The 14,530-nt window shown below is 48.1% G+C and overlaps 7 protein-coding genes across 7 annotated transcripts; 3 read left to right on the forward strand and 4 right to left on the reverse strand.

The window, feature by feature from the left end:
- Positions 1-66: 66 nt before the first annotated feature.
- MCYG_04695 (uncharacterized protein) lies at positions 67-1,359 on the reverse strand (the record flags this gene model as incomplete). Its single annotated transcript, XM_002846912.1, has 1 exon — positions 67-1,359. The coding sequence occupies one exon, from the start codon at positions 1,357-1,359 to the stop codon at positions 67-69; it is 1,293 nt and encodes a 430-aa protein (XP_002846958.1).
- A 776-nt stretch (positions 1,360-2,135) lies between these two features.
- On the reverse strand, positions 2,136-4,260 carry MCYG_04696 (conserved hypothetical protein; the record flags this gene model as incomplete). Its single annotated transcript, XM_002846913.1, has 2 exons — positions 2,136-3,526; positions 3,600-4,260. The coding sequence occupies 2 exons, from the start codon at positions 4,258-4,260 to the stop codon at positions 2,136-2,138; spliced, it is 2,052 nt and encodes a 683-aa protein (XP_002846959.1).
- Positions 4,261-4,918: 658 nt separating this feature from the next.
- Positions 4,919-6,098, reverse strand: MCYG_04697 (uncharacterized protein; the record flags this gene model as incomplete). The annotated part of the gene is made up of 7 exons (XM_002846914.1): positions 4,919-5,238; positions 5,275-5,316; positions 5,360-5,495; positions 5,568-5,631; positions 5,699-5,949; positions 6,014-6,051; positions 6,092-6,098. The coding sequence occupies 7 exons, from the start codon at positions 6,096-6,098 to the stop codon at positions 4,919-4,921; spliced, it is 858 nt and encodes a 285-aa protein (XP_002846960.1).
- A 376-nt stretch (positions 6,099-6,474) lies between these two features.
- Positions 6,475-7,176, forward strand: MCYG_04698 (conserved hypothetical protein; the record flags this gene model as incomplete). The annotated part of the gene is made up of 2 exons (XM_002846915.1): positions 6,475-6,588; positions 6,883-7,176. The coding sequence occupies 2 exons, from the start codon at positions 6,475-6,477 to the stop codon at positions 7,174-7,176; spliced, it is 408 nt and encodes a 135-aa protein (XP_002846961.1).
- A 1,346-nt stretch (positions 7,177-8,522) lies between these two features.
- MCYG_04699 (60S ribosomal protein L10) lies at positions 8,523-9,637 on the forward strand (the record flags this gene model as incomplete). Its single annotated transcript, XM_002846916.1, has 3 exons — positions 8,523-8,614; positions 8,830-9,005; positions 9,073-9,637. The coding sequence occupies 3 exons, from the start codon at positions 8,570-8,572 to the stop codon at positions 9,524-9,526; spliced, it is 675 nt and encodes a 224-aa protein (XP_002846962.1).
- Positions 9,638-10,090: 453 nt separating this feature from the next.
- On the reverse strand, positions 10,091-12,025 carry MCYG_04700 (conserved hypothetical protein; the record flags this gene model as incomplete). The annotated part of the gene is made up of 1 exon (XM_002846917.1): positions 10,091-12,025. The coding sequence occupies one exon, from the start codon at positions 12,023-12,025 to the stop codon at positions 10,091-10,093; it is 1,935 nt and encodes a 644-aa protein (XP_002846963.1).
- An 867-nt stretch (positions 12,026-12,892) lies between these two features.
- Positions 12,893-13,740, forward strand: MCYG_04701 (conserved hypothetical protein; the record flags this gene model as incomplete). The annotated part of the gene is made up of 3 exons (XM_002846918.1): positions 12,893-13,094; positions 13,156-13,587; positions 13,646-13,740. 3 exons carry the CDS (start codon positions 12,893-12,895, stop codon positions 13,738-13,740), a joined length of 729 nt encoding a protein of 242 aa, XP_002846964.1.
- Positions 13,741-14,530: the final 790 nt, after the last annotated feature.

A 14,530-nucleotide genomic window follows, 5' to 3' on the forward strand; every position in this document is an offset into this window, starting at 1 on the left:
CATATATATATCAATATTAACATATATTATTGATATCCACATTATTATATAGTCAGCTATATTAAATCAGCCTAATAGGTTCAAACACCTGTTACAGGCCTGTGAGCTAGCCAGGACAGCACTCAAGACAGCCTTTGCGGTCTCTTCTTCCTCACCCCTGAAGCCAATAGACAGCCTCTTCAGCCTGTCTGGATGCCATCTCAGCTTTTCTTGCACCAACTGTGCCTTCAGCGCGGCCAATCTCTCCCTAGACGCCCCCTGGACCCGGATATCAAACAATATAGCCTCCCGTGGCTCTTCAGGCCCCTCTATTTGACCCCTGGCACCGTCAATTTGCATATACAGCGGATGCAGACCAAACGCTTGAACGAAGAAGCTAAAGGCATTCCACTTCCTGAGCTGAAATATATTCTCCCTGATCTCCTTTGGCAGGTGACTAGGCCTTAGAAAACCGCTTTGTGACTGTGGATGCTGCGACAGAGGACTCGCTTGGAGGCTGCTCGTTGGCCATGGAATAGCTACACGCGCCCCTAACGCATCCTTGCTGTCAGAAACTGATTTCCAGGCGTTGTTATAATCATCGATCGACTTGGAAGGCCTAGGAGGTGCCTTGTATGTGCTAGGTCTGTGTGATTGACCGGTATCTCTTCTGCCTGCTTCGCCAGGCCTCATACCAAAGTGATTATGGTGATGATAGAAGTTCGCTCGTTGCTCGGACCTGTGTCCCCAGTGGGTATGCTCCTCCCTCTTCAGGTACTCCATCATCTCCTCAACAATACTTCCCAGGCGTTGACATTCCAAACGTTCGCGTATCATCTTCTTCTTCAACTCTTCGACTTCCCCTCTCAACATCTTCACTGTCTCTCGCAACGACATGTTCGTACCATCATCCCCCATCTCCACTTCGCTACCATCCAAATCTTCAAATGGCTTCTCTGGACCCGGCACCTGCTGACCACCCATCACCGTTTCAGTTTCAGCACCGTCCTTCTTCGTGGCCAACTCTTCATCATCAACTTCATCCATGTACCCATCGCTATCCTCATCGACACACATCTCCTCCCAATCTTGGCTATGTCCATTCATAAAAGGATCCGAGTCTCTTATAGGCCCGCTGCAAGGCGGGCAAGAAGGTAGTTCGAATCCCAGTGGAACCGCCCTTCTTGCCCCGTTGTCCAGGTTAAAAAAGAGAAGTGGCTCCGTGGTATAACTCCGACCACAGATTGGAGTGCCGAAGGGGGGAGGCGGTGGCGGTCCATGGTCTAGCACCGGGAGGATATCTACCTGTGTTGGGACGCAGGTAGGACGTACCCAGCTGTCAGCGAACGATCGCCCTCCGCTATGCTGAAATCTGCCCATATGCTGATGCTGGCGTTTATAGAATGAGGACGCATATCGAGAGGAAAAATAATCCTCTAAACCCGAAAGGTCATTCCATACCCTTTTTCTTTCATCCATCATACCCTTTGTTCTGTTTTCGGTGGCCCTTTGATATGGAAAGATCGAATAGTGATATGATTCTATAATGCCTTGGACACCAGAGCCAGGCATATTTATTATGAACTACCACTCTAAAGGACAGATTTGCCCCTTTAATTTACGCTGATACTACCTTGTCACCTCACTGTTTGCTCAAGTCACACCCAAGCGCGACTTGTGCAAGGCCAAACAACGCCCGGCCCGACTATGCGGGTTCAAAGGCGCATTGCTATACAAGTCGGGCGTCCGGTACTACTTATTTGGGCAAGGATACTCTTTAATATGGTTTATTTCTGTTGACTTAGCTAAGAGTGGTAGCTGGTAAACGGATATACCAAGAATATAGCATGTCGTACGGGGCAAGAAAGGTGATGCGGTGCAAGACAAGGAACCGAGAATAGGACGTGGGTATATTCATAGACAAACTTGCAGCCGGGCTTGCATTGGAGTCCAAGATCAAAGCATTAGACAAGAAATATTCATAGAAAATGGCATGGCATAAGATAAAACAAAAGAAAAAGAACATAGTAAATAGCATCAAATAGGGGGGGGGGGGGGGGGAATATTTAATACATCATTTCGAAATAGATTCTTCTCTCCAAAGGCGTGAAGCTGGTGCTTGCATTGCAAAATAAATGAAAAGAAAAAAGAGCAAATCAAGATGACGGCCGGGAGTTGCTGGAATCAGATAGCGTGAAGCTACCGCGATTAAACCAGCCAGCCCAACTGCCTCTGTTCGCCTTCTTTCGCGCAGCATCGTCAGCCAGTGGGTCAGCATCCATTTCTTGTGTTTCCTGCACCAGACGCAACGGCCGCAGCTTGTTCTGCTGCATCACTGCACCGGTATAGTTGTTCATACTAGGCCCAGAGCGCGGCGGACTGGCAGACGCACCGCCCTCAGTCGATCCAACATCTCCGCTTCGGTCGCTTCTCAGGCTTGCGGCGCCGCTGAAACGACGGTCAGCGCTTCGCGTGGAGATGGATGTTCCTATGCCTCCCGGAGCGGTTGCTACGGATGAGCGTTTGGATGTCGCACCGGGAGTGAAGAACGGGCCGTTGTTTGATAGCGTCGGGCTGATTCCTGGGCTTAACGGGCCGGTGGACGGGGAGCGACCGCTGTGAGGACCACGGTACATCTGGCCGACGACGTTTGCGGTACCCGCAGGGTTGGAGGCGTCCAGCTGGTCTGACCTCGTTCGACGGTGTTGAACTGTCCGAGAGCGTCCGAGGGGGATTCTGGGAGCGGTATTTGGGTCTTCATGGGCTGACGGGGTGGGTGGTTCGCGAGGTGATGATTGCGGAGGAGAGTGTGTATTAGACGTAGACTGGGTGAGCTGGCTGCTTGGTCTCGGTTTAGGACGAGCCGGCGGACCTGCTACGACGGATTTGGCACGCTGGAGGAATGACTGTCCTGCTGCGTCATTCTTCTCGGCTGGTGGAGGAGGAGGAAGCTCTTTGTCTTTATTTGCTCCCCCCTTGGAACCCGCAGTGTCGGTGTCGCTCTTGTCGAGGATATGCTCAAACCCTTCATGTTGTAGCAGTCTACCTATAATCCGTTCGATATACAAGCTCAAGGCCTTGTTCTGGTCCTTGAGGCTCTTCAGCTCGCTTTCCAGCTTGCGTTTCTCGTTATCCTCGCCCCCTTCGCCGATGGAATCTAGCTCATCGGCCAGAGAACCGCTGGTTCCATTCGCCTCGGCAGGGGGGTTAGAATCATGCATGAAATCTCCCTTGGTGAAGTCGCCGTTCAAGGTCCGCTCGCTGAGGAGAAGCTGGTAGCTTTCGTTATCCTCCATTAAGCGAGCATTAGCCATACGAGCTTCCAGGAGTTCCCTCTCGAGTTCCTGCTGGCGGCCTCCTCCCAGGTTCTCCATCTCCACGATCTTGATCTGCGCCTCTGCCAGCTCAAGCCGTAACGATTCGATCAGCTTGTCTTTCTGTAGTATCAGCTTGGAGTTGGTTCTCGAGGGGCTGCGCTGAAGCTGGGATGACGACGGTGCAAACTGCCCATTTTCAAGATCTGGAGACGAGCGATTGCGGAAGCTCGCTATATTTATGATCAGTATCAAAGTGAAAAAAAAAAAAAAAAATTAAAAAATAAATAGATAGAAAGAACTAACGTGAACGAGAAAGGTTGCGCTCGCCGTCAACACCCATCCGAAAGTCCTTTTGAGCGATGGTCTCCTTCAATCGTTGGATGGTAGACTCCAGCTCCTCCTCCCTCTTCGTCTGGTTCTCTTTATCCGCCATCATCGACTCACGTTCAGTCTCGTGCTTCTGTTCCAGATCCCTGATCTGTCGCTGCAGCTCCTTGATCTCGTCACGCAACGGGTTTATCAGCCCGTCTTTCTCGTGTGCCTGTTCCTCTAACCGGCTCTGTTCGCTGACAGCGTCGTCGAGTCTCATCTGCAGCACACCAAGCTGTTTCCGATACTGGTCCGAGACGGTCTCAGCTTTCTGAACCTGCTCCTTCAGGTCGTCGATGAGTGCATTATTTGCTGCTCTGGCTTCTTCGTCTTCGTTGCTATGCGGGTAGTTTCGCGGTACGCTGCTCATGCTGAGGTTCGACCTGCCCAGCCCGGCTCTCTTCGCTGCTGCGGCACGGGCTGAGACAGGGCCTGGTGACCCTTTGGTCGACGGCGAGCGACCAACGCCATTCGTCGTGGCATGCCTCTCAGAGGGCTGGGAGGCCTTTCGTGGTCCGTTTGGGCTTGTTTGAGCGTCCGTTGACGTCCTTCGGCCAGCTGGCGTGGGAGACGATGGTTTCTTGGGCGTCGCCATCTCGAGATGTTGCACCTCTTTGTGCTTGTACACGTAGAAGATTGGCCCTCGTAACACGTAGAGACAGCAACTCCTCTCGAGTCCCGATGAAGCTGATTTGAAACTGAAGCGACCAAACAGGAGATGGCCGTTGTTTACTCCGTACACCCTGGAGTCCCTTGTTCTTTAAAGCCCGAGAGATGTCTCTGAAAGCAACGTCTAGAATGCGCCTTGCTGTGTGATCGTGAATACTAAGCTATGCGGCCATCTCGACTCGCTGCTCATGATGTTCTCTCTTTCACTTTTGTGCCTGATGATTATTGTTGGCTGGCGTACTTTTTTTTGGTTATTTTATCCTGGCTTTTTCCCCGTAATTAAAAAAAAAACCCATGGAAAGCCGCAGGTTAAGACCTTTTGATGCGTCTTTGGCGCCAATCAGAGGCGACGACGCGGCGGATCTCTTACTAAGCTGACAATAAGGAGAAGAAGATGAAGAAAAGACAGTAAAATAAAGAGAGGAAGAGAGGAAGAGAAGTGAAGCCAGGGGAGGTTGATATATCCTCGAGAAACATAGTTCGCTGTCTACAGAGGCTTACATCAAGTATGATGACACTTCTTGTATGCAGCTTATCAAAAGGTAACTCGCCATCTGAAGCTGCTCCAGCTCTCTCTTCCCTGGCTATAAAGGAACCGCCTCCGTGGCAAAGAGATCCCTCCACATGCAGGACTCGACAGCGTCATCGTGTGGGTGAGCTTGTTCAACAGCCCAGGGATGGGTTCGGGTTTTCATATACCTTGACATTGAACTTCCGGTTCTCCTGGAAGAAAAAGAAGCAGCTGTCATCCGTAACATTCTTGCCGGGGAAGAGTACGTCAGCATCATTATCAGTTTCTGGGGCATTTTACCTGCCCCGGCAAGCCCGTCATTTGGTATCACATTGAGGGTGAAACATTTGGAGCCTGGACAGCGTGTGGGAGGCCGTGAAGATGATTTATTGTCTTAGGGGCTTTCTCTGATATGCTCATTGGAGTGGCTGAGCGTGTTATTCTCCCTGATATATTTCTTTCGCGCATTTACTTTATGCTTCTTTTTCTTATTCAGGAGTGTTGAAAGGGATGCATAGGTGATGCCGTTTTTTTCCTGGAGAAGTCTTCGGTCTCTTCGTAGTGCGTTGCAGTACAATGAACGCATAGCTGAGACGGTCATATTCGAAGACTAGATCGCCATGGTGACCGCCCCAGGTTTGCTTTGAGTACTCCGTAGAGATAGACCGTTTCAAAATATCAAACGGCAGCGTATCACCCCAGTTAGCCTACCGGCCCTCCACTCCATCTCCCAATGTTTTCCAATGATCATGCGATAGACATGGGCTGGTCCACGTCACCAGAAACCTCATCTGCCCATCACGATATATCAGGCCGCTGGCAGGATAGGGGAAATACCCAGCTTTAGAAGGACCAACAGCGATCGAGTCTGCCTCCTTGGGCGCAATGTTCATCCTCGAGATAAGGAACGGAACATCTGCTTGCATTTCCCCATGTCATCTGGGATCTAGGATTGAGCGGCTTCCAGAGACTGAGGTCCTTAAAAAGCTTTCTACCACCAACACGGGTGGTAACCTTGAATTTATCAGCAATATACCATAACGAGCCTTTATTCTGCATGACCCGGCAGTGCGTGAGCGGGGAAATTCTTAGGTTGGTGTCAGCCTAACATGTCAAATTGGTTATATTCAGTACGTTGGGAAGCAGACACCGACAGATGAATTCGTACTGACTGGGTCATGCTCACAGTGACCCTCCCTTCATCCACTAAGCAATCGTGGAGTATTGTAGTCATCAGGAAAGATACCTGTCATGGTGGACGAAAATGTTGCTCTTACTTGTTGCTTAAGAGTATATACATAGTTTGATGACACCGTTGACGAACCGTCTATAGGAAGCGTATGTGCGTTGCTTCCTCCCACTCTAGGGCAATCCTACCTAACAATATATCCCAGGCAAAGGCATGCGACGTTAGCAGTGCCCCTATATATGTAGATATCGACATGAGGGATGCTTTGCCAGCAGCGAGCACATAGATACTCTCAACGTTGCGTACTTAAGTTGTAACTCAATGACTTCCCCTTGGGTTTCTCGCTTGGTACCATAGTGACATTCTTCCTTCTTTATATTATTATATATCAGCCGCTTTCTACCCAAAACCATAACAAATCTTTCCTTCGGTTGATATTTATGTCTGCCTCAGGCTACAACTTGCAAAGCACGCAAAATTCAGTTTCAGCCTCAAAGGCAATGGTTTCCACGCTAGTCCACATGCGGTTACTCCCAGGTTCAATTTACTACATAGTACGGAGTACTCCATGTGTGTGTATACAGGTAGAATTCGCTGCTCAAGCACATCCGCCAACTTGAGCACGACCACTCATGTTGACACATCAGAAGCTGCTACTACGAAACGACGACTCCTCCGAGAAGAGGTTTCCTACTCTACCGCCCAGGACAAGGAGATCAATATTCTCCACAGACTTGGGTACTTCGATAAGCAAAACTAATTCGTTGCAGAGCTCGCGAGTAAAGACAAATGGATAAAGAACACCGTTGCTCATCATCTAAATGTTGACCCTTCAAAGTACAATATAGATTCAACAGATCGATGGTTCTCGGGTAGTTTCAATCTATGTATCCCGGTTACTATTCAAAGCTGGACGACCTGGAAACCGCGTCCTTCTTCGGCTACCTCTTCCCTATAAAGTTGAAGAAGTATTTAGGCCGGGCAATGTCGACGAGAAACTTAGATGCGAGGCTGGAACTTATACATGGCTTCAAGAGAACCATGGTATTTCTATCCCGCGCCTATACGAATTCGTTGATACTATCAATGAGGATGAATATAAAACGATATGGATGGAATTGACAAATTTTAGCACGGGATAAACCCGATACTGGGCGGGGATCTCAGCTATCAATAATAATGACAAAAGGGTGGGAGATAGGTACCTTTTGGTTCTCACTTGCGCTAAGAAATACTGCTGCCATTTTCCGTTGATTTGATGATAAAATCCAGGTGAAACTCGGGAAAGGCCTATATAACGAAGAGCAATACTGTCTTATCATGACATCCCACTGGGCATTTAACGTTGCCGACATTATTAGCAGAAAGACAAAAGATAAAGAAGAATACAACTATAAACTTCGACAAGCTTTCAGCGAACCTGCGCAAAGCTAGCTCTCTCTTATTTCTAGTTTGATTTTGGGTCCTTTGAGGCTCCTATTAGCTTTTGGAGTGCTATGTCCGGCTTAGTTTCGTTTTCTTGAGGTCTTTTCCCGGAACATATAACGAGTATTTGCTACTCCTGGATACGGTTCATTTGGAATATTCGTTGTCGCTTTGTTCCTTTAGAATTTTACGGGCTTTATATAGAAACCTTCTTGGTCATATTTTAATGATTACTCCACAGAGTTCAGATGCAATCAATATTTTGCTGGCCCTCGGGCATCCTGATTTGATGCAGGCAGCAAACTAACTACAAAATCTCTTAACCTTGCGCCTACGATCACGGTGAAGGTATAGCACCAACGTCAACACCACGTCGCTTCAGACCGATAGTAGATGACATAATCTTTCCTCCGGTGTAGAGAATGAGCAAAACGAGCTCTAGCTAGATGAGGTTGCTGGATTAAACTATATGTAATACGTCGGAACTGGTATACAATCAATTAGTCATTTCTTCCTTAGGGGGGCGGTCTCTACTCCATGAACGTATAGCTAGGTGGCTGAACATAGGCGTCCTTTTCCTGTAGAGGGCAACCATACCCGATTACCTAGCCTTCACAACAGGACAGATTAAAAGAGTATTCCGCTGAGTCTCTTCCTTTCCGGTATCGGTTGAGACACTCCATCAAACCACGCTGAGTATAATCTCACAGTATAGAGATCGCTCACTCGATCTTAACCAGCAGATAGTCACGGCCACTAGTGTCTCATACCAGCTCATAGAATACTCTAGCAGCAACAGGAGCCGTCGGGCTCTCAATATTAGAAATTATCCTAACAAGAAGTCGTAGAAACGAAAGAGGAAAAATTGTCTCATGGAAGCCGGAGGTTTGAAATTGCCTGTTTGGGCATTAAGTTAGGGCTTAGGGCTTGCTTGGAAATCAACCCGCTTATTAATTATTCTCTTGTGTGTGTGTCGCCTCCCAAAAGGGAAAAGGAAACTTCTTCTGTTCCTTCGTCGAGATTATAAAACCATCAAACCTCCTCCAACCCGCAGATTCAGAGCCTTATCGTTCGCAGGAAGTGCTCGTTATACACACCCGAACAGATAAGATGGCGCGCCGTCCCGCAAGATGTTACCGCTACTGCAAGAACAAGGTGGGTTTGACCTGTTACAACATTTCGTTGAAAGTTCCCGGTGGATTGCATATGGAAAAGATTGGAAATCTGGATATTCGATGAAGTTGCGCTTGGGATGCTGTGCTGGGGTGAAATATTGATCGTGAAAACCGCAATTTGAGATTCAGTCGCCGGGAGATGTTGGACGATATAACTCTATGAGTTGGAACGATAGCTAACTCAACAATCTCTAGCCATACCCCAAGTCCCGTTTCAACCGTGGTGTCCCAGACCCTAAGATCCGAATCTTCGATCTTGGACGTAAGAAGGCCAATGTCGACGACTTCCCTCTCTGCGTACATATGGTCTCCAACGAATATGAACAGCTGAGTGCTGAGGCTCTCGAAGCTGCTCGTATCTGCGCCAACAAGTGAGCGTCAAACCACCTGATAATATACCCGACATTATGCTAGAGACTAACATGATGGGAAAACTAGGTACCTTGTCAAGATTGCCGGAAAGGAAGGTTTCCATATGCGTGTCCGTGCTCATCCCTTCCACGTCGTCCGTATCAACAAGATGTTGTCGTGTGCTGGTGCCGATAGATTGCAAACCGGTATGCGTGGTGCTTTCGGTAAACCCAACGGCTCCGTCGCCCGTGTCAACATCGGCCAGATTCTTCTTTCCGTCCGCACTCGTGACGCTCACCGTGCCACCGCTGTCGAGGCTCTCCGTCGTTCCATGTACAAGTTCCCAGGTCGCCAAAAGATCATTGTCTCCAAGAACTGGGGCTTCACCCCTCTTCGACGAGAGGAATACGTCCGCCTCCGACAGGAGGGACGTGTTAAGATCGACGGTGCTTACGTGCAATTCTTGAGAAACAAGGGTCCAATTGAGAAGAACATGCAACGATTCCCAGAGGCTTATGAGAATGTTTCCCAGGAGGCATAGAGCATGAGTTTTCAAGCGGGTTTGGGGGGTTTGAGGTTAAATTTGTTTGCTTGTTTTGATTGAGGCAATCCACAAAGATATCTCAGAAAGGAATAAATGAATCAAAATAATGACAAAAAAATGAGCATAATATCTTCTTTTTTCTCACATTGAACTATCCTGGAAACTTGTTTTTAACCCAAGCTTTTTATATGCGCCTTCTATGAAGCAGTTATTGAGGTCGATGCATATATGGTGGTGACTTGGTTTAATCTATGTATCTTGTCGGGTCTGTATGGTAAGTCCAAAAATTGAGTCCTTGATTACGACGGGTCGTCTGGTTCGTGGCATTTAAAAGGAAGGAAAATATAGAACGAAAATGAAATAAAAATATGTAAGACAGGCGTGACTCCCAAACCAACTGCTCCGGTCAAATAACTAGAGTAATGAAACTCGCATCACTTCAGAATACACGTCTTAGGCCGAAAACGCCGACATCTTTGCAGATACACCCAAGATTCATGTATGCAATTTGACTCAATTCAATCAACAAATAAACAGGCCCAGGATAGAGGCTAGCCGACGTTAAACGTCTCCCCAGCTGCCCATACCGCCTACGGCCACCGGGGCATTGCTACTTCCAGCACTGCCCCCAATATCCCAATAATGTCTGCTGGAACCACTGCCGCCAGCGATAGTTCGTTTAGTTGACACAGACTTGCGTGTGCTCTGGCTCTGGCTTGCACAACTCGAACTGGCAGTACCACGGATATGGTGGTGGTGCCTGTAGATACGCGTAGATTGATGGTGGCGGAAGCGTGAGTTTGCTTCTGCACGAGCAACTAGGGGATGATGCTGGCGGATAATGGCTGCGCGGATGGGATCGTATTGGCGCTGCCGTTGAGCTTTATGCTGCGGAGAGGTAAAGTCAGTATTGGTGCTGTTGCTGGTGTTGGTGTTTCCAGTTGCCGATGCAGCGAAGCGGTTCCGTAGATACCGGAAAACCATCTTGATGTTCAGTTCTCGCTCCCAGTATTCATGATCACGCTCTCGACGTTCAGATTCTAGTAGATCATTAACCTCAGTTCCTTGTGTTGGTGTGCCCTCTTCGATGCCCCAGAGAGCAGCGTGTTTAGATGTAGCGGCATCTTGTAAAGTTGGAATAAAAGTAGGAGATTGTACGGATGCATTATCGCGGCTGCAGTATGATTCATGCGGAGACGTAGTGGCTGATATGGTGGGTGTAGTGATGGGTTGAGTAACGGGCATGCCAGCATATTCCGATGAAGGGTCAATATTGGTCCGCATATACGCTGTAAATGCTCCAGGGTGTTCGTAAATTTGATGGACAAGAATGCCAAGTTCTCTGGCGATTCGCTCAAGCAAGCGTTCCTGCCACCAGTCACTCCTCGTGGACGAGCTCATCGCGTTTTTAATGGTTTCATCCACATTTCCAGAGCAGCCAATTTCTGATGTGGTAGCTCGTTTGTTTCCAGTGACAACCCGGGAATTCTTTGTGTTGTTTTGCGTTGAAGCATATTTATTCAATTCAGGAATATCGGTGATGAGCGACTCGCCGAATATGACGGCAAGAAGGGAGTCATCAATTCCCATCAGGCCATTGATCACCCTGCGAGTAATTCGTTGCCAGAACGATTCATCTGAGTCCGTATCATCGTTAGAGGTCGTATCAAGAGCAGCATCAAGCTCTGCCTGACTGCTATTAAGCGGCGTGTCCATTTTGGACATGGTATCATCTGAGGTGGTCGATTGAAGTGTATGTGTAGTTGCAGGCCCTTTGCCCTTTGCTCTTCGCTTCTTCTGTCTGCGTCGTCTGGTCTCCCTCTCTATCTCCTCTAATAGAACCTTACTTTGTTCCATGCGCCACTGCTCGATTCTCTGCCACCTCTCCCGTTCCATCCCTATGCCCATACATCGGGATTCATTGGCGTTATCGAGATGTCTCTGAACGCTAGAGCCGCTTCTCTGTCTCGTTTCGCCAATTTTCTTAGGATTAAACTGTTCGTGCTGCCATAACTGGTCCTGTACGTTCGGCCCAGAGGGTGAGAATGTCCCCAATCCATCATGAGTAGGTAGTAAGGCTGGACCTCCGCTTTGGTCTAGCTGTGGTTCGCGAAAGGCATGGAGTCCGTCATCAAGGCTATCCAGCTCCGTAATGTCGTCCTCCTGCACTCCTTCCTGATGCTGTTCATCATCTATTTCCACGTCACTTCTCCCATTATGAATCGGACCTGATGACTGGGCGGCCGTATCCAAAGATCCAAAGTCGCTCAACCGCGACAGACCAGCTGTGCGAGGCGTTCGTTCAGTAGATACGGTATTGCTATGAGTAATCGTGGACCTGGCCTCTACGGGAGAGAATAGAACCCATTCCTGCGAGTCCTCCTCGGCCGGCCTCGCGTTGGGCTGGGGTACATCTGGCGGTGTCGTAGAAGCACGACCGGCCTTGGGATAAGGGCGTTGTCTCTGTGGCGTCTGATCTGGGAGACGAAATGCCATGTTTAAAGCTGTATTCGATGATGGATATTCGTATGTATATCACGTTGGACTCTCTACTATCGTGGCATGGCGGTGATGTGAGGTCTCTTGCACTTCCGTCTAGTTCCAAGCCGTATCAGGCGATAACTAAAAGGTTAAACTGACGGAACAAAGATAAGATACGTTACGGAACCGCCGTCTCCATACTTTCCATATAACAATAAGTCGAGATGAGATAAGAATAACGAGTAGGCTTGTGGGCTCTCTGATAGCAAAGCCCCCAGAGAATGAAGTTGGAGAATCATCAATTGACGAACTTCAAGTTTCCCCATGCGTGACGTGCATCACTTGGCTTAATCAGCAGATCGCTTAGTCATATATAATACGGAAGTAACGTTACTTAAACCTGCTTCGAACGTCATGCTACATCCTGTATCTTGCCAGCTGAGCGGCCGTCATGATGCAGCTTTCGAGAAGCCTACATACATAGCAGTATTACTCCTAGACGGGGGTTTATTAACAGGAGGCAACTCTAATGACCTGAAACAATTATAGCCGAACCTGAGGACTCGAGCTTAATATGACTCCTTATATACGCTAACTACCAATCCTTCAGCGCCAAAATCCTTTCACATACATCCAGGAGGATTAATACCCTTAGTAGCTATGCAGAGCTTACGCAACCTGTTTGGCACTGGAGATGGCCTGTCATTTCGAGATATATATAAAGGGATGGGTTAACGTCTCTAGAGAGAAGGAAAAGCTCACGGGAGTACAAACACCAAAGGACCAAGGCAATATATGAAAACAGTGATGAAGGCCATTCAGCTTATCATTATTACTGCGCTGCAGTTGAGTCTTATTCACTGTTCTCCTACTTTACCGGCCATGACAGAGAGGAACAATCGCCCCAAGGCCTTGGTGTACCGGGGACCAGCTGCATGCGATGAATGCCCTGAAGCAGTGAAAAGGCTTCTGGAAAACTCACCTTCTGCCTTTGAAGTTGAATTTTGTGGACCCTATGAAACGATCAAACTAAACAAGGAGTCACTGGAAAATATAGATCTCTATGCGCAGCCTGGGGGCGGTGGTACGTTCTCTTAACAGTCTAATTCGATTATTTGATGGCACCCTTTATTCACTCATCATAGATCTCGCTCCTGCGTGGAAATTAATGAAGGAATATGAAAGCGTTATCCGTGACTTTGTCGCTAATGGGGGTCGATATGCTGGCTTCTGTCTTGGGGCGTATCTCGCAGGAAACGGCCCCGGTTTCGGTATTCTTCCGGAAAATTGCGACACAGATGCAGAAATTGAACAGTTCGGCGCACAGGTCAAAGATGAATCGGATACCGTTATCCAGCTAGATTGGAACTTCCAGGCTGGCGAACGTAAGGGTGAGCAAGATAAAGGCCGATGGATGTACTTTCAAGAGGGAGCAAATATCGATATAGCGAAGGGATCGCCAGCCGTGATAGTCGCCACATATTCGAGTAACGGAGACATTGCTGCCTCAGTTACTCCCTTCCAAAAGGGTTGGGTTGGGCTTATTGGTCCTCATCCCGAAGCAGATGAAGACTGGTGTACGTACATTCAATCCCTCCACAAGCAAGGATCTTTAGCTGACATGACTTGGCCAAGATGACGAATTCAATATCACTAACCCGGATGGAATAAAATTCGATCTTGGCTATGATTTTGTCGAGGCGATTATGAGTCAAGAATCTCGGGCATAATTCCTGCATGATTATTTGGGGACAGCTCTGGGCTTGAAGGATCCGTTTCACATAACTACCTTGGCATTCCAAGATTTTAATTTGACTAGCTAGGGCCATTACTTGCGAGTTAGGCGGTGGATTGTTCTGTATGGTTGTAGCGGCCGCTGCGGGATGAATATGGTGTATTTGTAATTCAATCCACTAGTAAGGTGGTGCATGATAGCTTGCTCTAGCTTTCTCTCAACCTTACATCGCCTATCCATGGTATCTTCCAGGGTGGATCGGAAGGGTTGGCTGAAAGAATACTCATCTCTCATTGAATCTTTAACACAAACACCTGTAAATTGATCCTTAATTGGGCATACTGGTTAAAGGAGGCCATTGTAATTGGTGTAGAGAAATGAAGGGTAATCCAACAGCAGCTCGCCTTCAAGGAAGGATTATTTATGGAATCAACGAGTATTTGCAAGGAGATATATGTGAGCCTCCGACTCTTAACTGCCAAAGCGTGCAGGCTGTGAAATGACCGTCGAAATTCTCCATACCAGTACTTCTGTACTTGAACACAGGTTCCTGCGGACAAACCCTACCTCCCCAACACAGCCTCCTGACAGGCTGGTGCACCTGGCGGGGGGCTTTGGGCATTTTATTTGGTATGATGTCCTCCCAGTGTAAGTTGCATGGTGGAGAGTGCATGGGAATTCGTCCATGAGGATGGATGGTCTTGCTTGGAGATGTAGTTCTTCAACTGTCCCAGGGGGCGTCATCATGCTAAATAATAGTCAGCGTCCGTTGGTTCTTATACTCC

Source organism: Microsporum canis, genomic scaffold (assembly GCF_000151145.1).
Source record: "Microsporum canis CBS 113480 supercont1.4 genomic scaffold, whole genome shotgun sequence".
Lineage (NCBI taxonomy): Eukaryota > Fungi > Ascomycota > Eurotiomycetes > Onygenales > Arthrodermataceae > Microsporum > Microsporum canis.